General features: G+C 38.3%; 1 protein-coding gene across 1 annotated transcript in view; it reads right to left on the bottom strand.

Moving 5' to 3' along the window:
- Positions 1–27,862, bottom strand: part of UNC13C (unc-13 homolog C) — a 612,072-nt gene that overhangs the window by 558,042 nt on the left and 26,168 nt on the right. The window contains 1 exon segment of the mRNA XM_032342611.1: positions 15,974–19,222. Coding sequence (XP_032198502.1) covers positions 15,974–18,965 — 2,992 coding nt within the window. The 5' untranslated portion in view covers positions 18,966–19,222.

The following is a 27,862-nucleotide window of genomic DNA, read 5'->3' as shown; positions in this document are numbered from 1 at the left end:
TAGACCCGCATTCCTCTTAACTGTTAAATGACACAATAGGCCTAAATGATTTAAAGGTTTCCTGATAGCCTAGAACCCCATGAGTCTAAGAAATGTCACATCAAATCCACATGCCTTCATTTATCTTCTGCTGCTGAACTTTAAAAGAGTGAGTCTGAGTTGCCAAAACCTCAGATACCTTGTGCCACAGGGAATATGACAAATAGTTCTCTAAAAGTTATTTACACTTCACACCTGAGTCATCATCCCCCAATGCAATGGGGAAGGACAACAGGATGGACAGTTTCTCCGAAGAGTCCTCTTCCAGGCTTGTCCAAGCATTCCTCATGTTTATTCAGTCTTGTAATCAAACTGTTCTCTTATCAATGTGATTTGATTTACCCTGACATGGAAATGACTCCTTTCTCCACAAACTACTTTTCTTTCTAAATCGTTTATACTCACTTGAACAATGCCAGAGAAATCAAAGCCACCAAGAGAATCAAATTACAGAAATAAATACATTCATAACTCAATAATACTACTCAGGACAAAGCAATCATCTGACCCTGGACCATAAATTTGATGTAACTTTTCCTCAGGCTTTAAGACATAGAGAGTCTTTTCCATAAGAAAAGGAAATCCTTCTAATTAATACTCCATTAAATATTGCTTAGGTAATGGGCAGAAAATGAGTTACCCAAACAGCAGGTCATGAGGATCAAGCACCCATGTAATAATGTTGTAACAGGCAAATTTAGGACAAAGTTCATGAATAATATACATTTAGTTTTGTTTAAAAAAAAAAAAAAAGTGACCAGGGAAGGCAGAGAACATTTGCCTGTGAACATGGTTAATTTTATGCAGCCAGAACAGAACTTTACTGTATTTGACCCTTATTGCCTATAAAAGTCATCAATAAACACCATTTGCCCAGAGACCTATACAGTTAGGACATTACGCACTCATGCACATTCACACAGGTAAATGCACACACCTGTGTCCCTCCCGAGGAAGTGGCCAGAAAGAGTGTTGTTTTTTTTCCCTTTGATCAGTCCTTCCACCTCAAATGTAGATAGAACCTTTGAATCGTTCAAGGATGATTTCATTCAAGCCCAACCTTATGTATGTTCGGTTGCTAAAACGGTGTGATTTCAGGATATCTGGACAAGCTCTGCTATCTAAAAACTGTTTGCCACTGCCTAAAATGCCTTTGTCAGCAGAAAAACCTGCCACTGGGTAACAGAAAAGGCTTAAAAATGCAACCACTCCCAGGAGATGTAGGTTATTAACTAAAAATCAGTAACAATAAATATCAGAGTCACTGTACAAAGGAATGTTGAGAAGGACAGGAGAGGATGAAGCAGAGAGCAGGTGGCCACAGGACACTTAATCATCAGAAGACACAGCACTGCCAGCCCAGGAGATTGGGGCAGGAAGGCGGGGAGCCAGTGGGAAAAGCAGATGATGGAAAAGCTGCTGATTTCCACACGGTTTTGCCCTGATGTTTTTCAATGACTCAGAAGTGTTTTTGCTCACGTACTATTGTCACTAATGAAAATTTCTAACCCAATTCACCTCACTATCCTGAGACCAGTTTTGGTTGTTTTGTTTTGGTTTGGTTTGTTTTTTTTTTTTTAGATTTTATTTATCTATTTGACAGACAGAGATCACAAGTAGACAGAGAAGACCCCGAGTCCCAGGACCCCGAAACCACAACCCAAGCCGAAGACAGAAGCTTAACCCACTGAGCCACCCAGGTGCCATCCCCCGCCAGACCAGTTTTAAGGCCCCTCAAACCTAGGCATTCTTATTGTGATTAGTTAGGCCTTTTTCACAAAGACCTTTATATTGTTCACAAGAGGTTGGGTAGTAATGAAGAGCAGGTATTCAAACCCTGGTTCTGCTGGTGAGTCAGCTAGGTAAGGGACACTCAGCTCAAGGGGCCAAAGCTCTGTCCTCCCATTGATAAAACGAAGACATAAATAGTCTTGACGTCAGGTCTTGGCTTGGGCTCCCCCAGCAGAGGCTGAGGCAAAGACATGAGGATAGGAAGTTTCTTTGGGAGGTACTCTGGAAGCCGGAATGAGGAGCAGGGAGAATGACCCAGAGGAGGAGGGTGCATTCCTGAGGCTGCCACTACAGACAAGACGGGCTTGACTCAGTCAGGACCTCCAGAGGTGTGGTCTCCTACAGAATGGAAGTCTGAGACCTTTACCTAAGAACCACTGAACACCTTTGTGGAGAGTTGCTGAGGGAATCCTTGAACGTCAGAGAGACCTTGAGGCAGAAATCAGAAAGAATGAATTCACTGCTGAGGTGGGAGGTTACCGGTGGAAGAGGAGGCTGAGCTTCCACAGGGTGGTCCACCACAGCCACGGCTGAAATCAAGGGAAGGATCAGGAGGGAGACTCAGAGTTCCAGAGACATCTTCTGTGCCTCTGAAGCATGTGTGGGTGGAGACTTCAATTGAAGAAGTGCACCCAAAGGGCTTACCTCTAATATACACTTTGGGTTGAATAAATGTCAGTTATAATTTTTAATGTTAAGACTCCTTTTTAATCTTCTAAGCTTAGTAGTGATAACGAATAGCAATGAATTAAATAATAATTACTAAGAAGTAATTGTCCTTAGTCATTTCGTTATACATTACTTTTTCTGTGTCTATTCTTCTATGATGCCTGGCACAGTATACATTCAGGTGCCTGCTAATCAGTACTTTCTAAATAAACTATGGGATCATAATATTTGGTCATAAGCCATCATGTTTCTCACAACAGCTAGCTTAAGAAATAATTTTGAATTGACTGGAATGAGACTGTACCCTCATCAAGGAAAGAATCTATGTCTTTGCATCTTGTGTTTTCTCTCTTCCTGGGGCCCTAATCTTGAGCTCATCACACTTCTAAGCACTCAATAAATGTTGATGGACTTACTCGCTTCTGTGTGTTGAAGCTGCCCCGAGGCAAAGCAGTTAAGGAGCCAGGGAGTTCAGGCAGCTGCATATTTTTGTATTTCATGAAAACATCAATAACTAACTATTAATACTGCGTGGAGCAGCTTGTGCCCAGAGTCTTTCAAGGATTCCAACCACAAAAATAATCACATAATTGATCACTTCCCAAAATGCATTCTGGATGGTACTTTAGCTCAGTTTAAAAGTACGTAAGAAGGTAACTGTAGCATTTGGCTTCTGGCTCATGTTTCTCAGAAATTATTTAAGATCAGAGGAAGAAGTCTTTATGCTTCTTAGGTAGCTTGGCTCCTTACTGATAACCTACTGGTTCAGCTGAAAGTCTGTCTTATTTTTGTTTTATTATCACACGGAGATATTCTTATGATCACTTTATGTTCTCAGTGAAGAAAGTGAGTCACAGAGAGATGAAACAACATGCTTGAGACTGCACAATTGCAGGCTGACTCTAGAGTCCACGGTCCTAACCGCAATGTTCCACTGTCTCACTGCTGGTCACAGTGGGTGCCCTAGGACATGCCAGGGTACATGGCACAGCCCCTGCTTCCTTTAAGCTTATGTCCTCATGTTAGGGGGACAGTAAGCCAACAGGCATCTTCAACACAATGGGTTCACTGATTGTTTGGACTTTGTCCTAAAAGCAACTACGATGATTTCTCTTTGTAGTTTTGTAGATTTGTATGTGTCTCTGGATGCAGAGAGAGAATATTTTAGAAGAAGGGGCAGGGGTAACAGGACAAAGTGATGGGAAGACTAGTTAGGAAGCTCTAATATAGTCCACAGACGAGATGGCAGTTGCTAGACAAGGGTGGAAATAATGGAGACTAAAAGAACTGTATTTGAGAAATAATTATGTGGCCAAAATATCAGGGCTTGTGAAATGATGGATTCACATTCAAAGTACTTGGCAGAAGCTTCCCATCAGCCAGTTCTGAGTCATGTTCTCAAGCCAAGGCACGGGGAGAAGGAAGTTCCAGCTCCCTTCAGCTTCTCCATTAAGATACAGGGTACTCTTTACTGACCAAGGGCTCACACACCCACGAACACCAATAAGAAAGGACTTCAGATTATGGGTGCCCAGAAAAGGAGCAAATGCTGACTATAGTGTGACAAGGAAGAAGCCACGAGCAAACAGGAGGACCATGGTATCATGAGACAAAATCTAGGAGGAGAAACAGGATTAGGAGACAGAGGAAGAAAAGAGTTCAGTGCTAGGCATGAGGCTTGAGAGATACACTCTTTAACAGAAGTCCTACAACTCATTATAGTAATCCTTTTCATGAATTTCCACAGTTACTAAAGAGAAAAAAAAAAATCCCTAAGTGATGCACAAGACTCAGAAAAATCTGGCCTCTGATCACTATACTAGATTTGTGTCACACCACTGTCTGCCTTGCTTGAGGTACGTCAGTCACACCTGGCTTTCTTTGGGTTCCTCAAATATGTCAAGCCATTTTTGACCTTAGGACCCTGGTTCATGCCATTTCCCCTGCCTGGAATGCTCTTTTTCCTTCCTCTTAGCTTAGTTCAGCACTTTTAGTCTTCAAATCTCAGCTCAAATATCATTGACAATAGGAAGTCTTCTTTAACTTCCAAACTAGAATATGTCTCTTAAGAAAATGATACATTTGTGTAATTTTTTAATTTAAATTCATCTCACCCACTTAACAAAGACCAGATAAGATTTGTCACCACTTTATCCCAGTGCCCAGCCAGGAAATTCAATATTTGCTGAAGAATGAGTTCACTAGTGGGTGGATTAATGATAGAAAGAACAAATGCATATAAATGTGTATAGGCTGGGAGAGTTGGTCCACAGACACTGATTTAGAACCATCAGCACAGGGGCGCCTGGGTGGCTCAGTGGGTTAAGCCTCTGCCTTTGGCTCAGGTCACGATCTCAGGGTCCTAGGATCAAGTCCCACATTGGGCTCTCTGCTCAGCAGGGAGCCTGATTGCCCCTCTCTCTCTCTGCCTGCCTCTCTGCCTACTTGTGATGTCTCTCTCTGTATCAAATAAATAAATAAAATCTTAAAAAAAAAAAAAGCCATCAACACACAGATGGGAACTCAAGCCATAGGAGCAAATGAAATCACTCAAGAAAGAATGAAAGCAGAAGAGAATTGAGGATCTATTAACTATTAGCCATTAAGCATTTCTTTATGTGATCCATGGGTCATCCTGCATTGGGACCAAACGGAGATTAGACCAAGAAACTTAGAAACTTATATTTTTAACCAAGCACTTCCTGGTGATTTTTATGTATTCTAAAATCTGAGAACAACTAACTTTAGGAACCAGTGGAGAAATGCCTCGACATAGCCCCCAGAAGTTTTCACAGACTAGATGCTCTATGTCCAGGAGAAAGAAACACAAATGTGTGCAAGTAGCTAAGATAGTATTGTTGCACAGAGTACCAAAGTAGGATACAGAAGTCCTGGGTTGATACCTGTCCCCATCACTTGCTGATTTTACCATCTATATAATTACTGCTAATTACTTGAGGTAAGAGACTTGAGGAGGTTGGTCATAGTCTATCTCATTGATGTTTTATAAAGATTAAATATATGCAATAGTTAACTTTTTAAAATATTAAAATTGCTTTATGTGTCTAGAAAATGCAAAAGGAATGTTGACCAACTCGGGAATATCCTATTGGTTTCCCTCAGAAAGTAAATACCATGTCAAGCATTCGGTGAATTCATATTTTCTATGCGTGTGGCTGTCCATGAGAGTGTATGTATCTTTCACTACAATCACTAAAGAATAGAAAGAGATGACTAAAACCATGGGCTTTCCACAAGACATCACTAAGCTTCAAAAAAGGCATTAAAAAAAGAGGAAGCTTAACCTACATCTCTGAGAAAAAAGATCATATTCAATCTGCCATTTATTGTCGCCACTGTTCCATGCAGTCAAAAATTTATTTTATCACAAGTTACACAGAAATGACACCTGGATAATCATGTTGCCTATAATAATATTATGTGAAATAGGAGAATGATCTGATAGCTTGAATGCTAGCCTATGATTTCAGAGAATAGTTTGTAATTACAGGTCTGCTGACAGTTCAGTGCTGTCAGGTAAATCAACATTTTGCCACCTCAGGTCTCCATCATATACGGTTGAATATCAACACTTAATTTCCAAAATCCTAAACTAGGCTGGCAGTAGGTAAGCACATAGAATCTGGAAGAAAAACACCTAATTCTACATCCTGGTTCTGCCACTTAAATTTTTTTTTCCTCCCCTTAATTAAGTCACCCTGTTTCTGCTTCTCATTTACAAAATAGAGATAACAGCACCCAGGTAATAGGGTTATTTTGAGGATTATATGACTACAGTGTAAAATATTTAGAATTGTGTCTGGCACACAACAAAGGACTCAATAAATATTATCTATTATCAAGCTACCTACCTTATAGGGCTCTTAAGAAAATATATCAATACTACATTTTAAAAATATGCCCACACAAACATCAAATTTCATACTTCAAAATAAGCACTCTCCTTTTTAAAGTAGTGACTATTCTTGAACTGGGGAAAAAGAGAGGGATAAGTTAGGACAGTGAGGATTATTGAAAGGAGTAGGGAGCGATACATTTATTCTAAATAAAATCATGTTGTTCAATATATTTTTAGGACCCTTTGGGATTGCCCACAGAGTCATAGCACAGTTTGAACCTGCTGAATGGTAGGCACTTTATCCTCTGAAGACTTCTTTTATTTGGGGGATTAGCTAAGAGCCAGCATGAACCAAGTTTGATAATGAAGTAGTTGACAAGATACTATAACATGCTTTCCTTTAAAAGGAGAAGTAGCAGCATACTATAAGTTGAAATAAGACATAATAAAAGAAAAAAAAAAAAAGTCCAGGAGCACTTGGGTGGCTCAGTGGGTTAAAGCCTCTGTCTTCAGCTCAGGTCATGATCCCAGGGTCCTAGGATTGAGACCCACATCGGGCTCTCTGTTCAGCGGGAAGCCTGTTTCTCTTCCACTCTCTCTCTGCCTACTTGTGATCTCTGTTTGTTAAATAAATAAATAAAATCTTAAAAAGAAAAAAAAGTCCATTAATGTACTTAGTTCTAGCTGGTCTTGTAGTCTACGAAGGTAATCCAAGCTAATAGCTTAACCATGAGTAGTAGTTCTATTTGGGTCAGGGTATCCCAGCAACCTGGGACTCAGGCTCAAGTCCTTCCGTCTGCAAATGGCTTTAGACGCCAGCAGAACAATCAGGCTTTTTTTTTTTTTTTAACCTGTTTTAGGGATCCAATCCTGATCTTGGACCCTAGCACAGGTAACTAGGTCACTTCCTGATAACTTGTCTAGTATACCACTCCCACGCCCTCTGGGGAACATTCTGGGATGTTTAGAGGCTTCCCTACTCCCTAGTCCTTCACCAGGTAACCAAGGTCCTATCAGCAAAAAGCAGCTTCCTGCTCACCTCAGTTCTCAATCCTCTCTGCTCCCAGAAGTTCCCCACCTCCTCAACTGACATCCAGAGGTAGACTAGCAGATGGTTTAGTAGTCACCCATTATCCAAAATATTATCTCCAGGTGGCAGATTTTCTTGCCACTTCGGACATCCTCCCCTCTCTCGCTCCTGAACTTTGGATCCTGAATTACCCCAATGGGTACATCTACTAGTCCAGGTCCTAGCATCTCCCATTTTAATCTAATCAGTAACAACTGATTAAGCTATCCTTTACCATATCTTACATCAGGTTCAGAGTTTATCTCATTCCACGCAGAAAGTTCACAAATGAGTCACAGTTTCTATAGAATATATCTCTCTTTTTGAACTTGCAGGAAGAATATGGATAATGACATTAGCAGAAACACAGAGAAACCTATTTATGTGAGATTTTGACATAAAATTCTTGAAACTCTGGAATTTGGAAATTTGCACTGCAGTCTCCTAATACTATCTGGAAATAACCATATTTCATTATAAGCTCATATTTTCTTGAAAAATGGGTTCTGTTTTTAACTTTTCTACAAAGATAAGTGTTCCAGGTACATAGTTTGGGAGCCATTAATAATTATAAATAGATAAAGTCTTTGAACTTTACATTTTTATTGTTACTGTTAATAGATGGCATTTTTGTATCCTTGTGAATTTCTTCCCTGCCTTCTATAGAATGGTTTCAAGCCTCAAAAACTACTGTTATTAGCATCTCTTACTCCTAATAAAGTCTTTTAATGTGACAAATGTCCCCCTTCCAAGTTTCTAAACTGCCTAAAAATGTGATACTACCTCTTAGCCCAAATCATTATTACTCATTTTGTGTTGACAGAGATCACGACTACAGCAATTAACACAATACTGGCTGACCTTGAAGCACATGGGCCAACCCCTTTCATGATAAGACTTACCCACATCTTGCAATGAGATGTCACAGAAATAGCATCAAACTTTGGATTCTGTCAGATGTATATCAGATTCCATCAACAGCTGTATGACCTGAACCTGCTTTTGCTTCTCTGAGTCTCAGTCTCAGTCATCTCATATTTAAAGTGTAGAGATTGTGTGTGTGTGTGTGTGTGTGTGTGTGTGTGTGTGTGTGTGAATATCTGTGATATCTTCCCAAGATTATAGTGAGAATTAAGTATGTCCTTAAAATTTCTAGAACTGAATCTGTTAGGAAGGCATTAAATACGTATTGGTTTTCTACTCTTTCTCTTCGCTCTATCTCACACCAGAATATACTTTGAAACCTTTGGTTTCACTTTAAAAAAATAAAAATAAAACCAAAGAGAAAAGAAAGAAAGAAAGAAAAGAAGAGAAAGGAAGTGAAGAGAAGGGGAGAAAGAAAGAAAGAGAGAGAGAGAGAGAGAGAGAGAAAGCAAGTAAGCCAGGAAAAGAAACAGAAGAAAACTTTTGGCTCCACTTGGAACTAATCTCCTTATATACACCACCATTATTATCTGTCTCTCTTCTCAAATGTTCTTTGAGTTCCAATCTTGTACCCTAGAAGGACAGAGAAGAATTACTCCCTGTGCATTGGGGTTTTATGTCGAACAAGAAGTAGAGATGTCAGCTGTGTCTACTGCCTGTAGGGGCCCTCGGCCACTTCATTCTTCATAGGTCTCCTTTCTAGATCACAGTTTATTTCAAAAACTGAAACAATCACTTTATATTAAAAGGTAATTCTAAAGAATTACAAACAACACTTTATTGCTATGCATTGCACTTTAATGGAACACTGACAAATGGCTTGTCTTCTACTGTAACCAGTATCACTACACTTACTTTGAGTAAACATGTACTACTACTATTACTACTACTACTACTACTACTACTACTGCTAACAATAATAATGAATCAAACCTCAAACTTGCAAAAACAGATAAAATGTGGGATATGTAGGATGGTGGGAATTTATTTGTAGACAAAATAAGCATTGAATGGTTTCTACAGCAAAATCTCCTAGAATTTTTGAAATAGATAATTTTTAAAATTTTCAGTTTACACACACCTTTCAAGGAATACATCTATTACTTTCTATGATTTAATGTACAGATATTATCAAAATCTTTTCATAAACGTAATAACCTTCTATTCTGGAGAACTAGGAAGTCATTCTGTACTTGTTTTTAAGGGTGAAAATTATTCCTGTGTTTCTTTACCATGATTCTATCTCTTCTAATTTGAAATGAAGAGCTAAAAACAACTCTATGTAGGCAGGTGAAATATTTGCTACACAGTATTGAGTAGCACTCTTTAAATGTGTTCTGATGATCACTGGCATCAGAAACACCCACAGCACATATGAAAAAAGGCAGACCCCATCTCTCCTGACCTGGACCCTAAATTTTGAGAGGCACCTGTTGATAGAATTGGGCCAGTAAAACCCCAAAACTAAGTTGAAAAATTTATTCATTTTAAACATTAAGCCTGGAATTTAAGTAAATTCAACTAAGGTTTTGTAGACATACAGATTACACCATCATGGAGAGAATAGCTAGCCTTCTCACAAATGTGACTGAGCCAAAGAAGGAAAAGTCATGCTCTCATTCTCAATCATGTTTTGCTTATTGTATTATGTGGAAATACGTATATTTTGAAATGTCTTTTTGATTGAAAGAAAAACAACCAAAATGTATCTTAATTTTATGAGTTCTCCACCATATGTGGAACAAGGTAGTCCAGCAACATAACAAGTAGCCTAGCATGTATTTATCTAGTCAACAAAAACTTATTGAGGGGCACCTGGGTGGCTCAGTGGGTTAAGCCTCTGCCTTTGGCTCAGGTCATGATCTCAGGGTCCTGGGATCAAGTCCCGCATCGGGCTCTCTGCTGGGCAGGGAGCCTGCTTCCTCTTCTCTCTCTCTCTCTCTCTGCCTGCCTCTCTGTCTACTTGTGACCTCTCTCTGTCAAATAAATGAATAAAATCTTTAAAAAAAAATTATTGAGTACTTACTCTATGCCACTGACCTAAGCTCTAGCATCAGAATAGTAACAGAAAGAAAAATTCACTCATTGACACTACCAGCTAGTCTAGTAGCAGAGATCTACAATAACCAAATAATTATATACATAAATATAAATTTACAGTTATGATAGGTGCTATGAATTGATGTAGACTTCCTAAGATCCTAACTCTCCAAAGCTGGAGGACATCCATTAACTGAGTAATTTTCACATCTAGGAATTTATACCTATTATTTCATTGGCACAAATGCAGCTAATAAGTCTGCATTGCTTTTGAGTTTGTAAGAAACCTCACTGTTCATGGTAGGACACTGAGTCAATAAATTATGGAATAACTATAGTGGAAATCTCTGTGTCACTAAAAATAATACAGTAGTAATCATATAATAAGATCTTTCAAATACATATTATGTGAAAAAAGCAAGGTGCAGAACAACATGAATATATGAAATGTAATACTATTTATGGTAAATTCAAAAAGAAAAGAAGTGTATGTGTGCTTATACAGTGCCAGAAATAAATTATCTTTCTCTGAAGAATAGAAATTTTTAATTTTACTTTTTACTTTGGGTTTCTGGATTTTATTTGTGTGTATGTGTGTGTTATTTACAAGGACACATATAATTCATCAATAACACATACAGTTTTGGATAAAGATCCATGGGCCCCAATACAGAACCACAAAATCAAAACATTTAGTGACAGGATCCTAATATGTATACATATACATATATATTAATTAATCCTAATATGTATAATTAATATTATATATAATCCTAATATATAATTAATAATTTTACAACAACTCTTGGGAACAACAAGTACTACAAAAGCTCTCCAGATGATTCCAACAATCAGCTAGATTAGGAACCACTGGTCTAATATAATGAAGTCTGAACTTCAGGGAAACATTCTACATCCAATTTCATATCTTTGTTGGAGCCAAAATATTTCCACAACTACTTATTTCTACATATTTCTACAATATTTCTACAACTACTAGAAAACAAAAGGCACACCATGGTAAAAATATCATCTATTATGTTAATTACAGGTGTCACAGTCTCTTTCAGAATCTACAGACAGCCTGGGAATGGCATTTCAAAACAAAACAAGATTTTTGTTCTGCTAAAGAAAATTTACTTCAAACTCATGTTAGACTCTAATTCCAGGTCAAGTATACCCAGACGTCAAATACATCATCCTTTGAGCTGCTATTGTACTGTATTTATTGGGCTCTACAAGTCTCTACAAGATTTATAAGATGTACCAGGGACTTGAGGCAGAAAAACTGTGAATGAACTATTTTATATCAAAACCCCAGTGCCTTTCATATTATTACTGTTTTTTAAAGAAAATCCTTTAGTTGCAACAAACCTGCAGCTAGTGCTGTCCCTTTCCCAGCATGTTTTTCCACCTTAAAAAGTGAATAAAGTAAGGATATGGCTCTTTAAATAACTAAAATAACCATCTCTTTAACTCTAGATCCACCCCTTACTATCTGTAAGACATCGGGTAAGTCATGTACATTTTTAGCACCTCAGTTTCCTCACTTGTAAAATGGAATAACCATGGAATCGAATTCATTGTGGTATTGTAAGAAGTAAAAATAAAAACAGAGAAACTGACTGGAAAATATCTGATACATAGTAGTATTCAATAATACTCATTAGTTCTAGTTTGAACTAGCTCTTACTAGTTCAAAAAGATAAATGCATCCCTTCTGTTTATTGTAGCATTATTATAATAGTCAATAAAGCCAGCAATCTAAGGGTCCATCGATTGATTAATGGGCAAGGAAGATGTGGGGGGTGTGTTGGTGCATGCACACGCAAATATTATGCAGCTATTTAAAAAAAAAAAAGGATATCTCGCCATTTGTGACAATGAGGACAGACCTAGAGAGTATTATACTAAGTGAAATAAGTCAGACTGAGAAAGACAAATACATAGGATTCCACTCATCAGGAGACTCTAACAAAAAAATAAACAAACAAACAAACAAACAAAAAGCAGAACCAGACCTACAAACACAGAGAACAAACTGATGTTCACCAGACCGGAGAGGGACGGAGGAATAGACAAAATCAGTGATAGGGAGTGGGGGAGATATCAGCTTTCAGTTACGGAATGAATACGTCATGGAAATAAAAGGCACAGCATAGGGAACAAAGTCAATGGTACTGTAAGAGCATTGCATGGTGACAGATGGTAGCGACACTTGTGGTGAGCACAGCATAATGTAGAAGTTGTCAAATCATTACGTTGTACACTGAAACTAATATAAGATTGTATGTCAAGTATACTCAAATTTAAAAATTTACTATTTAATAAGGATAATCTTCCATTTCTAATCATACTTCTGAATTCTCAAAAACTAAAGTCATAGTCTTAGAAATTAAGGCCACACTTTAGATTTTGATGTGACTTTGAAGTTTGTTGTATTTTTTTAATTTAGTATTCTGTTCCAATTGATTCAGGCTTTAATCCAACACATATTAACTCAGTGCCAACTCTGTATAAAGCGCTCATTTAGGCACAGTGCAAATGAAAAAAAAAAAAAAAGAAGAAGAAGAAGACAAACCTCTCATCTCTAGATTACTTTAGAAGAGCAAATGAGAAATGGGCACAAGCTGTCATTATGGAAGGTAGAAGCCAGTACAAGTAGGCAAGTATCTGGGAATTCAGAAGAGACAATAGTTAATTCCACTTGATGGGTGATACAGGGCTGGAAGTGGAGATCTGAGTCACTATCATGGTATAGGGTTTAGGCCAGCTACACAAAAGGCACCACTCAGCAGGGTTCAGCAACAGGGGAAGAAGATGACCTCATGGAGTTTCTGGCTACACATAGTCCAAAATCTCTTTCCCATTGGCATGCTTTTCAAGGTGAAGGCCCTCAAAAATAATATGACCAAATATCCATATGTATAAATACTGGGGTCTTTATAATTCCTCTTTACCAGGACCCTATAGACAAAAGTTGAAATAATTCACAATTATGAGCTTATAATTCCATAAAGCTCTATCAGGGGAACAGCATCCCATGGAGCTTTACAGCAAGAGCTCTACAGTCTAATTTTGCCAGATTAGTAATGGAAAAAAGACAGCACTGCTACCCAAGGATGACTAGGTAGTCATGGAGAGAAAAATCTGTTGGCATCTGCCCAAAGCCCAGTAAGCAGATGGCCTTGGGCACAAAATCCATCATGACGATTGGCACCTCATTGGGATGCTTGGAGCAGTGAAGGGGCCTGAAAAATGCCCTTCTTTGGCTGCCTTTTCTCCTGAGGCATATTGGTGGCACAGGAGGGGGACAACTGCCTGACTCCTGCCAAAGGGAGAAAAGATGGCCTTTAAAATCTAGGCTACTGCAGCCTCCTGGGTAGTCAATCTGGTGCCTTTCAAGCGACCAAAGAGCATCTTAAGGATGTGTGTCTGATTTCCTCTAGGACAGATGATCCCCAACAGATTCCATTCAAAGCTGGCTCAAGGATAACAAGCCAAGCTCCAAGATGGTGGAGGGGGGTCTAGGTCCTCAGTAGCCAGTGAGGAGCCTCACTACTCACTCAGTAGTGAGTCAGCTCTATGGTTCAACGTTGTCTTAGCTATTTGAAGATTCTTAAATTGGTGATGTATAGCTAACTAAGTGAATTTTTGTTCTCTAAGATTAAGTGCACCTGGATGATTAAGGTTGTTAACTACTCGAAGGGGCAATCCCCATAGCAATCGATTTTGTAGATGCTTGCTAATTTGGAGTTTTTCAAAATTAACGAAGATCCTTTTTTTTTCTCAAACATATAGTTTTGTAATTTTTATAATACTGCCTAGTATTTCAAATATTTTAACCACTTGGCATTAAAACATCGATTATATCACAACACGACACACATGCACACACACTGGTTAGTCTTAATACGCTCTTGAGGAGACTTCTCTGAACCCACAGCAAATAAAATACAATGGCAAACTGCTGGCTTTTATCCCAAGAAACTATAAACTGAGTTTCAGTCATAAGGATATCTAACTATTAAATATCACTCTTAAATAAGAGAGTTATTATTCCAATATGAATTGTTATTTGCACAAAATTTTGACTATTCCCTACTTTCACAGTGCTTTTAAGTATAGTTGAGAATTACCTCCTGAAAACAACAGCAAAGTCACAGCCAATGTACCCAAGATCCCTTTGACTTATGTTGTACTTATATTAATAGGGTGTGTTGTTTTATATAAACATATTTGTTTAGAGCAGATAATCTTAATTGTTATTTCAATTACCTTAGGGCCTAAAACAGTTTAACAATAAAATTTTCTGATTATTCAAGAATCCACCCATATCAATGAGAAAATGACCAGTTTGGAAGAGTGTCTGATCACAATTTTGTTCAAGACAAGGATGCTATAATCAGCTACTAGCAGCAGAAATTGTTATATTATCTCATCATGGCAAGTACCAGTTAATCACATAAATATATATCTTTGTGAAATACTATGTAAATATTTCAGTTAAAGATTATAATACCATAAATAATGAAAATTTTAAAACATATAATTCATTACAACTGAGATAATCAAACTATCCCAGAGATATAAAGTGATAAGCATGCAAATAAAATAAATAGTAAGGGATTGGGCAAGTGTGGGTGAAGTTTAAATGAAAGTAAAAAGTAAAAAAAAAAAAGTTATTATTTCTAAGTGGCTAATTTTCACGTGTGTGATCCAAAATTGTTTCCCCAGAAAATCAAGTAAAATTGTTAAATAAGGTAGGTACTCTTTTCATTTCCGTAAGTGTGGAGAGATTTCCAATCCACTCCTTAGAGGGGAACTTGACTCTACTCAATATTGACTCCTACTCAAGAGTGACTCATGACCATTCAGGCATGGCCTAGGGTTTTACCTCTATTGTGCTCCCTCAACTGCATCAATAAACAGTGAGGGAGGCAGCGGTCCTCCATGGGGCTGGTCAGGGTTGGCTGTGCAAACCCACCTCTTCCTACTGGCAGGCCCCAAACTATAGATTTGATGGGAAAGGGAGTGATTATCCTGGAGGTCCAATATATAATTTATAAAGATATAAAGTGATAAGCATGCAAATAAAATAAATGGTAAGGGATTGGGTAAGTGTGGGTGAAGTTTAAATGAAAATAAAAAGTAAAAAAAAAAAAAGTTCTTATTTTCCTAATTCTTTAACTACATCATTCTCCTCATCCCTATAAACCTATAGAACCAAAGAATAATCCCAGGCTGCTCTTTGATTTTACTCACACTCTTTTTCATGACTGATGCCACAAAGTTAGTCAATATGAAATGGGGTTTGTACCAATGCTAACAGAGAAATCTTGATCCACAGACAGTAGGGCTCATTTTAGTATGAACTACTTGGAAACACTTTGATTTTAAATCATCAAGCCCAGCCTGTTGGGGGAGCAGAATAAAATAATACCCTTTTCAAAATAAACATGCAAATTTCTTGCAAATACATTCTTTTCCAAAGAGTAAACATAGAACATACTCTAAAGAAGCACCAACCACCCAATGTTAAAATACAACTAGCTCAAAACGTAGCACATAAACATGAGTACCTCCAGCCAGGATCTTCTCTTCCAGTTCTGCCATTTGCTTCTTATAAGCTTTTAAAGCTGCTTCTTTGAAAGAGGGGCGGATTCTCTTTGGCTTTGTGATTTCCACTGGCTGTTCAGGGATGTTTTGGTTTTCATCTTCTTTTATTTCCATTTCAGCTGATGTTTCATTTAAGGGTTCCAATCCCTCTTCACTAACCACATCATCTCCCTGCCCATCATAACCCTCATCTTGTGGAGTTTCATAGGGTGTTTCATATGAAGGGTGATCATATACCTGCATTTGCTCATCTGTTTCAGTCATACTAGTCCTATTTTCTAGCTTAGCAAGGACTTGTTCCATCACTTCAACATAATCTGTCTCGTTATCAGCCACTGGTTCACTATAGTCCTCCTCATCCTCTGCTTTGTAGTAAAAAGGCTCTGTGTATACGTCAGAGTCAAGGGTGGTACTGGATTCATTTGCAGTTGATTGGGATAATGTCCGAAATCTCCCCATTAGGGAAGAGCCACTGTCTTCATACCCACTGAGACTCTGGGTGCTTTTGTTCCATACCACCTCCAAGGCTGATTTAGCCCTCTGTAATGTAGATCCAAATTTTGGAAAGCTGAAAGCCTTATCAGAAAGGTCAATGCTTAATCGACTGTGCCACGATTTGGGTGGGGCATCCTCTGAGTCATCACTTTGCAATTCACTTTGACTTCCATACATCATGGGCAATTGGTTTTGATTTTGGTACAGCTCATTAGAATTAGCTTCCTGGTAAGAATCATACTGGCCAACCCACTGGCCTCGTGGTTCATTATCCAACCCGGGGCACGGAGATGAGTTGTCATCTTGGGTGAAATCATAGCTCTCAGAGTCATCCTGAACATCACTGTGGCACTTTCCCAAGTCTTCTAGGTCTTTATTATAAACGTCTAGCTGTTGATCAGATAGACTGTTTGTGTCATAGTCAAGAGCTTCCTGGGTGGATGAATCCAAACCTAAGTCAGCTCCTTGCTCTGCTTGATTCCATTCCTTCCAAGGAGAAAGATCCTCCTGCAAAGAGAACTGAGAATCACTGTAATGACTTTGATCTCCAGATGCACACACCATGCCATTACTCATTCCACTATCCACAGTTTCTGTGTTCCCGATTTCACTCTGCCCTTGGACACCTTCCATGGCCCCATTCAAACGCTGATCCTGCAGACTGTCATACAAGGTAGGTGTGCCCTCCTGTTTCCTCTGCCAAAGTTCCCGGTCTGACGATGACAGGAGGGAGCTTCCATTAGCTCTAGTAAAAAACTGGTTTTCTGAAAAATCCTCTGAGTAAGACTGACACAGTTTGGAAAAATCTGATTCAGAACGACTAAGTTTAGCAGTGAAAAAATCGCTCTGTGAGTGCCAGAGGGGTGTAGCATCTGCATAACGGGTTGCAGTTTGTTTTTCCAAATTATCTGATTCTGGCAATTGTGAGGAAATTTTATCATAATCAGATTTATTTGAAATTCTGCTGCTACTCACAGTTTTATTCTTGGCTCTAGCATTGTGTGATTTTGAACTTGACTTGGAAGTACTTCCTTTTGTTGGAAACTCTGACTTGGAAAGCACAGCGTAACTGTTTCTATTGAGGTCAGGTTCCAGCTCTCCATCGCTGTCATCAGGTGACTGCCAATTGTTCTTCTTGCTTTTGGGCTCTGGAGTAGACAGTTTTATATCCATGCTCTCATATGTCTGGGAGGACGGTATCCCTCTCTCTTTTCGTTCTCTTATATCATGAGTAAGAATATCTGTTGAGATTCCAATTCCTGTCCCTTTGAGTTTGTAGGATTTTTTTAAGACGGAATCCCTTTGCTGAGGGGTTTCGAAGTACACAAGTATGGGTCGAGGCTTTGCATTTGGGCAGTCCCTCTGGTGCCCTATCCTTTGAGCAAATTCAATTTTAATAGCATTTGGTGCATCTGAGAAACCCATTTTATCTATTAGAATTTGATATACCACACTTTCAACGTATTCGTATCTTTCTTCAGGCACATTTAGAAATCTCAGGCTTGCCTTGCTACCCATATGACCTAAATGTTTAATATAATCATGGATGTCTCTGGTTTCTCTCCGAGACTGGACAAACCCTGTACGTAGCTGTTCGATTTCACTTTGTACAACCTCCACACTGCTGGAGATCTCATCGATGGAATGCTTGAGAGCATTGACATGCCCTCGTAGTTCAGAAAGTTCTGTTTCGATCTGACTTATACCCTGAAGTTCCTTAAAGATCATTTCCATGACATCGTGTGTCTGGCTAATGCACCCAGAGGAACTGAAACCTGGTTCCAGGGGATTTGTCTTTGGGTTTCGCGCCGTTCTGTCCAAAGATTTACTTCTTATTCCCCAGGTTTTCTTCATTGTGCTCAACTCTGAATCTGACGAGACACACTCCTGACTCTTCTTCCATTTTCTCAGTTTGCGTAACGCTCCTAGTTTCAAGCTATGTAGAGTGCGTTCTCCATCGGAGCTGCCCTCAGAGGGGGCCAGGCTGCTTGAACTCTTTCTATTGCGTCTAACTGGCATTGTGAGTGTTGGTTGCGCCTGGTTTTCTGTACTACTCCTTAGTTCACTGAGTGATTCCGAATAGGAACTCTCAATTGAAGATAACTCTTGAAGCTGATCCTCATTATCACCATTGGTTACATTAATGTTCTTTCGGAGGCCATTGGCAATCGCTACTCGGTAACTGAATGTTGGCGAGAGGGAAAACTCTTTATTAACCCCCTCCTCTTCGGTGGATAAGTTGCGAGTAGATGAACACTTTGCAATCTTCTTTACAGTGCTTTTTAAGGTATTAGAAAATTTGGGGGGTTTGGTCTGGCCAGGAATGGGAAAGTCTTGATCCTTTTTCTGCGGATGATTCTCTTTTTTTTTGGTTGTATTTCCCAATTTCTTTGTAAACATTCCTTTGCAAAGCTTATGTATGTAAGGTAAAATCAGGGTCTTGAAAAGATTAGCCACCATGGAGAGCAATTAGTGCAAGCTTTTCTGCCCCAAAGAAGTAAACAAGGTACCGGGATGGAAATCTGTAAATTCAAGGCAAGCATCTCTGTTCAGATGTTCTGTGAATTATTGAAAATAGCAGGCAGGGCAGCCATGGCTCCGCCGCCGTGTCACAGTCCCGTGAAAACCAGAAGCAAAGCTCCATTTATGAAGGACATTCTCTCCGGGCGAAAGGGTTTCATGACTCTCTCTCATTTCCACATAACTTCATAGAGTGTCTAAAAGAAAGGAAGGTTAAAATGAATATCAGAATTCAATTCTAGATTTAGCCCATTTCTAACATTTTTCCAGAAGTATTCAAGATACACAGTGTGTGAAAAGTTGCCGGGTTGAGGAAGCAGGGGAATATCTGAATTTCAGTACGCATTTACTTTTAAAATAATTATAAAGCAAATCCTTACCAATAACTATGTTTAAGTCATATTTTTCCTCCTAAATCACTTATGGGTGGACACAACTGAACTGAATAAATGAGCAGACATAGTAATAAAAGGTAACAATGGCTATTTAGGAAAGGCTATGTAAGAAAATAAGCAAATTTTAAAAGCTATATTGACTACATGACATTATCATTTCCACTTTATTTCCTTTCTTAAATGTACATTAACTTATACAAACATAAGCATAAGCATTCAAAATTTAATGTTCTCCCTATCCTAGACATTCAAAATTCATCAAATTAATATTATTTATGTATGTAAGACCTTTTCTTATTCAAATAACATTTTCTTTTTCTAGGTATTCAATGACTGGGAATTCCTTAAATAATAAAGTAACCCAAGTGGGAAATATTTCATATGATGAAATAAATACCAAGAGGAAATACATTTGAAAACACAGATAATATATCCAAATTTTGAGAGGACATGACTTGGAAGAGTTGAGCCATCCCAATCAACTGGCACAGCCTTATGGCAGATGCCGGGGAACCCAACCCTAGGCTAGAACTCTGACAAGAGATCGGGTACCAAATTACAAAAGGAAATTGTGCCACAAATTAGATGTGCCCATGGGTAACCAAAAACTGGTCATATATAATTCATCCAATGATTCAGTATTTTACAATGCATGTGACCACACCAGCAACTAATCTTTATGATGGTTAGTTTCTTGAATTACATGAAGTAGAAGAAGAAGCAAAGGAAGAAGGAAGAGACCAAAGTTTACATTCAATTTCCTGGCTCACCAGTACCACACCTTTTATGTGGTAGTATTCAAATAAAATTTGGTGGGACTAAACTTAACTATTTTACAGTTGAAAGATACCATAGAGTAATGGTAACAGCCAAAAGCCTTCGCTAACATTGAACTACATATTTGGGTAGGTAAATAATTGATGTAATTCTTTAAAGAATACATCATAAACTGCATATGGTTTTAGGAGCTGGCTGACTCTTTATAAGCTCCCTCTGCTTGAAAATCTGCCATGTTTACTTCACTTGCATTCTTCAGGGACTCAGGGGGAAAACATGTTCTGGCCAGGAGCCAAGTTTTACAAGAAACAGAGCAACAAAAGTGAGAAAGGGAAGCATAAAGATGGAGGAGAGAAAGAGACAGATTCTAAAGAAGTCCTTGTCTTTGGGGTTTCATGAACAGTTAAAGAGTCTAATTCCTCTTGTCTAAAACAATTTGATATTCATTCATAATTACAAGCCAGGACCTGTTTTCTGCTAATAAAAATGTCGAGAAATTGACTCTTGAATTAAATTTTAAAAATACTTATTGTACCCCTAGACAACCTTTCCTTGTGGAGAGAAGACTTTGGAAATTTAAGTGAGAGGAAGGAAAGGAAATTATTTTAAAACCAACTTTCACACATTAAACTATTCTACTAATCATTCAACCCAAGATTCTGAGTCTATCAAACCTTAAAACAAATACTTCTTGTTTGGGGCACCTGGGTGGCTCAGTGGTTTAAAGCCTCTGCCTTTGGCTCAGGTCATGATCTCAGGGTCCTGGGATAGAGCCACATCAGGCTCTCTGCTCAGCAGGGAGCCTGCTTCCCTTCCTCTCTGCCTGCCTCTCTGCCTACTTGTGATCTCTGTCAAATAAATAATAAATAAAATCTTTTTTAAAAAGTACTTCTTATTTGAATTAGAGCCACAAATTTGTCAATGCCTCTGATGTTTCATGAAATTGCTATGCATTTCCTGACCTGCATTATTTGCTCACAACTATTGTTCTAGGCAGTAATTGTTGGCAAAATTTTGAGCAGGAAAGTTCAAACTGAATTGAAGTCCTGCCTCAAAAAAAAAAAAAAAAAAAAAAAAAGAAAGAAAGAAAGAAACCAAGGGCCTGTATCCACCGTTGCACCTACAAACTCACTTGCTCTGCATTCCAGCCACACAAAGTGACTTGTTATTGGCTAAGGGCTCTATGCTCCTTCACGCCTCAGTAACTTTTCTGTTTCCTACCTAGAATATCATTTGTATCTCACCCATCCTGTCTATAAAAATTGTATTTAAACTCCAGAATCATTTGTCCTGTGAACACTTCACCAGCCACCCACATTGAGCTGTCCTCTCTTTGCCACACTCTCCCATAACCCTGTACGTAGGCAATTAGAACTTTTCTGTGTTACAGTCTTCTTTCTTTCTCCACTCATGATGTCCTCTTTAAGGATAAAAACTATAACTTGTCTCAACATGCATGATAAGCTCTCAATAAATGTTCACTGAATAATTGGCCTCAGGGTACAAAGTTCTGGTTATATAAGAGAAATAAAGCCTAGAGATCAGCTGTATAGCATAGTGTTAAGAGTTAATAATGTTGTATTATATACATAAAATGTTTGCCAAGAGGGTCGATCTTATGTTAAGCATTCATATCACAAAATAGTAATTTAAAAAAGGGTGGGTGGAAACTTTTGGAGATGACGGATATGTTTGTGGCATGGACCGTGGTGATGGTTTCACAGGTGTATATTTATTTAAACTAATTAAAAAAAAAAAAACGAATTGACTTCCACTTCAGCCACTTACTAAATATCTTCATCTGGTTGCCCCAAATTAAACTCCATCCAACCTAGTCATTTTTGTGAATTATTAATCTCATGATTATAGATAATTATTATTATAGTTGTCTAATTCCTCAGGACATATACCCAGGAGTCATTCCAGCTTCCATATGATCCATCCTGGGTCCAAACTGATATGAATATGTCGCCTCATCCTGCTAGTAATGCCTTAGTTCTGAACTCCACAATTTCTCACCTGAACTATTATCATTGTACTCTCTGTGGTCTTCCCAACTCTAACCTGGCCCTTCTTTCAAACCCCCTCTCTAAACTTAATCAAAGATGTAAGTCCTCCTACTTAAAACTTTGCCAGTTTCAGCAAATGCATTCTCTGTCACTCCCACTAGCACATCTGCCCCAGCCACACTGAGGTCTAACATTTCCTGATTACCATACTGTTGCCTCACCAGTGTGCCTTTTTCCATGCTGTTCCTTCTGCAACCAATAACTTATCCTTTCCTTTACCTTCACATGTATCTCTCATGAACATCTCTACAATATCTATATATCCTAGACCTAGCAGGGATCAACATCAACCTGTTTGACCTCCTCAGAGTCAGCACTCCTTACCGTGGGCTCCCACAATGCCTTCAGTGTACCTTTTTTATGGTAACTCTGACAGTAATTATTTATGTAAAATACGCTATCTGTGTCTCTATCTCTCAAATCGGACTGTCAACTCTTGGAAAGCTAAGGTCATGTTCTTTTTAACTTTAAATATCCATATCACAAATTACATAGTAAACTCATGATGTTTTGTTGTACAAATGAGTGACTATATAAGTGAATGAATAGACAAATAGTCCATGAGTTAATAGATAAACAGTGGAGATCCAAGAAGCCCGAGATAGCTGTGCTGGACTTTAAAAATCCAGAGAAAGAGATGTAGTCTGAGAAAAATGCATATATCATAAACATCATGTCCTGTCCAAAGAGGGAGAAGTATCTACCTTGGAGAAAGATGGGGACCACAGGGAGAGATGCCTGGATGGGCAAAATGGTGACAGAATGTGATAAGTATTGAAACTTAGGTTGAGAAGTTCCCTTTATGAGGAAAGGGGGTTAAGGCGATGGGGAGAGACCAGGATATCATCATATGATTCTCAACTACCTGTATGCAAAATCTTACACTCCCCCCGCCCCAGTATTACCTTTATTACCTTTATTAACACAGCCACACACAAATTTTGTTAATAAAGTTTGGGGGGTAAGATTAAAGAGTTTGAGAAGACCTTTGAGAGAGATTAAAATATTAGACTACATTCTTACGGAAAGGCTAGTAATAGTATTTCATTGTTACTATGTGCCAAGCACCACGTGTGTCTAGTTTTCTAAAATTTATCCCATTTCACTTAACTCCCATAACTGTGTAAGCTATGTATTATTATTTTCCAGATAAAGTAGCTGCAATTTCAAGTTTTTAGGAAATTTGACTTAGGTCATGTAATTAACAAGAAACACAACCTGACTCCAACCCCAGATTCAGACTGCAAGTTTATTAGCTCTGAAAAACATACTAAGCTTGAATGGGAGGTAAAATACATTTCACAGGTATGTTAAATTCATTTTGTAAGAGAGCTATTTAATATGACTATAAAGCTGGGTGCCCTACTGAGCTAAAAGAGCTAATGAACCTTTAAACAGTAACTTATTGCTAAATCCTTACCAGAATTAATTTAAAGCATTGTCAGATCAATAAACAATTTTATGTTTCTTACCAAATGCACTAAAGTAGGTGAACTGGGTATTTATGTATCAAAATTCTTTTAACAAAAATGATCAAACCTGAAACTGATTAAGAGGTTGATCCTAAGCTCATAAATTATTCTTAAAAAAATAAACAGAAAGACTCATTTCCCCAAGAATGAAGGTTAAATGAACTGTGTCTTTTTATTTTCGGTAAGTAAATATTATGTGAATTTCTTTATCCAACTATAGTCCATCTACATTTTTTACTCACCCCCCCCTGCTGCTACTTTAGGAGTAAATAATCATATCAAGTACTGATATGGCTATAAGAGCTTTGAAATCTACAAAGTACTTTTGTGTTTATCAACTCCTATGCTCTGCAGGGTAGCTTAGTGAAGTTATTATCTGCAGTTCATGGTTAACGATGGTTAAGTTTCTGAATTGCTAAAGTAATTGCCTGGGAATCCTAACTCCAAAACTTGACTCATTCACTATAGTAATAATGTACATTCTCCTTACTTTAAACAAGTAATACTCTAATATCTTAATAACCTCAAATAATATTCCCCACCATTCTAAACCATGCCAAGAACTGATTTCTACCTAAATTTCCCTACATACTTTTTTTTTTCTTTTTAATCTCCTATTAAATACTATTGCGTACCCTCTACACTGGACTGCTTTCTGGTTCCATGGATGCACTTATTCTTTCATTGCTTCTTTTATTCTTGCTCTTACCCTGCCTAGAATATCCTCCAGCTATACTGATCTCAATCATTTAAAGGATAGATCAAGACTAATCTTTTCCACTAAAGTTTCTTTAATTATTCTGTTATCTTCTCTTTTTCATATAACTTTTATAACCTGGACCATGATATTTAGTCCTTAATTATCTTCTACTCATCACATAGCTCTTTTACACATTTTCCATTTTTTAAAAATCATGTTCAATTAGACAACTATACAGTACATCTTTAGTTTCTTATGTAGTCAGCGCTCAACAATTCATCAGTTGTGTATAACACTCAGGGCCCATTTTCCATTTTTAATGCTTATTTTAGGTCATACTTTTGTCTTGAGTGCTTTGTATAGGTTACTACATTAAAATTTTATTGCAAGCTCTGCAATAGGTATTGTTGTTAATCCCCATTTTACAGATCAAGAAACTGAGAAATTGGGAACCTAGGTAGCTAGCCCAAAGCCACACAGCTAGGAAGTTATGTAGCTAGAATTTAAACCAAACTGACTTCGGAATCCTTATTATTCAATACCATGCTCTACTATTAAGCCCATAAAGACCAACCCTAGAGAAAAAGATGGTTTCCTACGTACTATGGTTGAAGAAGAACTGCCTCTTCAAGAAGAATCTATACCAGTTTCTACTATTAGAGCTTTACTCCCTTTATTTAAGATTTTGGTCCTTGCTGAAATGAAAATCTCATTTTCATTTTTTTATTTTTTTCATGTTTTTTGTTTGTTTTTAAAGATTTTATTTGTTTATTTGACAGAGAGAGACAGAGAGATCACAAGTAGGCAGAGAGGCAGGCAGAGAGAGAGGGAGAAGCAGGCTCCCCGCTAAGGAGAGAGCCCGATGTGGGGCTCGATCCCAGGACCCTGGGATCATGACCTGAGCCAAAGGCAGAGGCTTAACCCACTGAGTCACCCAGGCACCCCAAGGGGACCCTATGTTTTAATGCTTATCAGACATTCTGTATCTTGGTAAAAGGGCCTATGAGAATGTTCCCTAAGCATAGAAGAGTGATCACAAAGACAGAGAACACAACGTGAGGATAGGAAGAATCCACTACCAAAAGAGACAAGTAGGAGGGTAGGTCAGAAAGGAGAGACTGATTCATTTATTCTTCTCCTACCCACTTAAGCCCCCATGTTGCATCACCACTTCCTCATATCAGGGAGATCATATGATAGCTGTCTTTCTCTGCTTGACTTATTTCGCTAAGCATGATACGCTCTAGTTCCATCCATGTTGTCGCAAATGGCAAGATGGGATTGGGAGGGAGACAAACCATAAGTGACTCTTAATCTCACAAAACAAACTGAGGGTTGCTGGGGGGAGGGGGTTTGGGAGAAGGGGGTGGGATTATGGACATTGGGGAGGGTATGTGCTTTGGTGAGTGCTGTGAAGTGTGTAAACCTGGTGATTCACAGACCTGTACCCCTGGGGATAAAAATATATGTTTATAAAAAAAATTAAAAAAAATTAATTATTAAAAAAAAAAAAAAGAAAGAAAAGGAGAGACTGAGAAACTTATAATAAGCTTCGGCAACTCACTATCTTGAGCATGGCCTTGCCCTATTCCTAGCTACACTACTCAAGGGTAAAAACTGTCTATTTCACACTTTGCATCTTCTGCCCACTTACATACACAGAGAACAGGGTACAGCACAGATAAGCAACTTGGAACGCTATTGTCCCAGAGCCGAGTTATGTGTTTTTTGTTTGTTTTATCCTTAAAATCCATCTTTTTTTTTGTTTTTCCAAACAAAGTCAGATGTGGAAACTCAATGATACAATTAACAAAGCCAGAGCTCCTTGGGCTGACTTAAGGGAATACAGCCAGAGTCCCATGTTACCTGCTGCTTCCATGTGAGCTACAGCCCATATAGCCTCTCTACAGGATCCTAGGGTTTGGGGAATCCAGAGAGAACTAATCCTCAAATTGGACACAGCATCAGTGAAAACCCAGAAAGGTTAAAACACTAGCCTGAGTTCACATGGCAGAACTAGAAAGAAAATGCTGGTCACCTGCACTGACTTCACTGAGGATTTTTGTTTGTTTTTCTCCCTTCGCTATGCTGCCTCCCTCTAAAGCAATCTAACCCAAGGGTTTGGCACTTCTTACTGTGCCCAGTCTTCTCCAATATGATATGATAATCTAACTCTATCCTAAATAATTTGACATTCACCTTGATTTCTACAGTCAATGTCTATAATTTTCTGGAACTGGAAATCCTTTGATGTTAAAAGGGATTTCTAAAAGAAAATCTTGTGAGCAATTTTGACATGGTTGGAATTTTTACTAGAAATTTAGCTGTACTTTAGTAAGGCCATTGAGTAAGAACACCTATTCTGGAAAAAAGCCATTGCTACTTCTGTTTTTCACATCTCTGTCCCACCACATTGGATGGACACATTACCAGTCTAGTGTCCTATGACAACGTAGGGTCTCAGATTTCTGCAAGGCAAACCACCTCACACACACACACACACACACACACACACACACACACCTGTGCTTCCCAAACACTTTTCGGTATCTCTATCCTAATGGGCCATGTCTACTTGATTTTCAGTATGTTAAAATACTTTGTCCTCAAAACAACCTCCAGGTAAAATATTACTCTCATTTTAAAAACAAGAAAACCAAGACCCAGAGATCCTAAGCAATTTACTCAACACTTATTCAAGCAATAGGGCTAGAATCTGAACAATTTTTGCATGGTCCCAAACCATACAACACATTGTTCAAGCAGGATGCCATCAGTTCTATCAAAGAACACCTCCATCCTTAGTGAGCAAGAGGTGTATTTTACTTGGTGCACAGCTGAGTTCCAATACACACCATTCATTACTTTAGAGGAAGAGCACCGGGTGGAGGCTTAATCGGACAGCCTGCTTTGAATCATGGCTCTGCCACACACCAGCTGGGCATAGTGAGCACAGAGTTTAACCTCTCTGTTCCTCACTTCCTGTGTCTGACAAATGAGATAATGGTACCACTTCCTCACGTTCCTGTAAGGACTAAGGAAAAATTGGAGCAGTTCTTGGAATATCAGATATATTCAAAATGTTAGTGTTATTAATAAGCAAAAATAAGATTTCCATCAGAGCATTTTTTCCACTTGTACTATTCTGTCTAGCTCAAAGGTAATTCTTTTAAAATGTTATGTACTCTAAAGGAGGAGATAAGAAACTCACAATGGTTTTATTGCATTTTATTGATTCTAAGACATACATTTTTACATTTTAACATTTCTGAAACAAAGATTGGGGCCACAGAAACTTTGTGTTTCTCATCTATGGACCACAAATGATATGACCTATTTCACTGGAATGTTTGCAAGATGTGTAAGATAAAGTGATAATAACACATCAATAATATTTCTTGGTGGGACACATTGTTTGGTTTCA

The sequence above is a fragment of the Mustela erminea genome, chromosome 5 (assembly GCF_009829155.1).
Source record: "Mustela erminea isolate mMusErm1 chromosome 5, mMusErm1.Pri, whole genome shotgun sequence".
Taxonomy (NCBI): Eukaryota; Metazoa; Chordata; class Mammalia; order Carnivora; family Mustelidae; genus Mustela; species Mustela erminea.
Note: the sequence above shows the minus strand (reverse complement) of the source record. Positions and strands in the feature narration are given on the sequence as shown.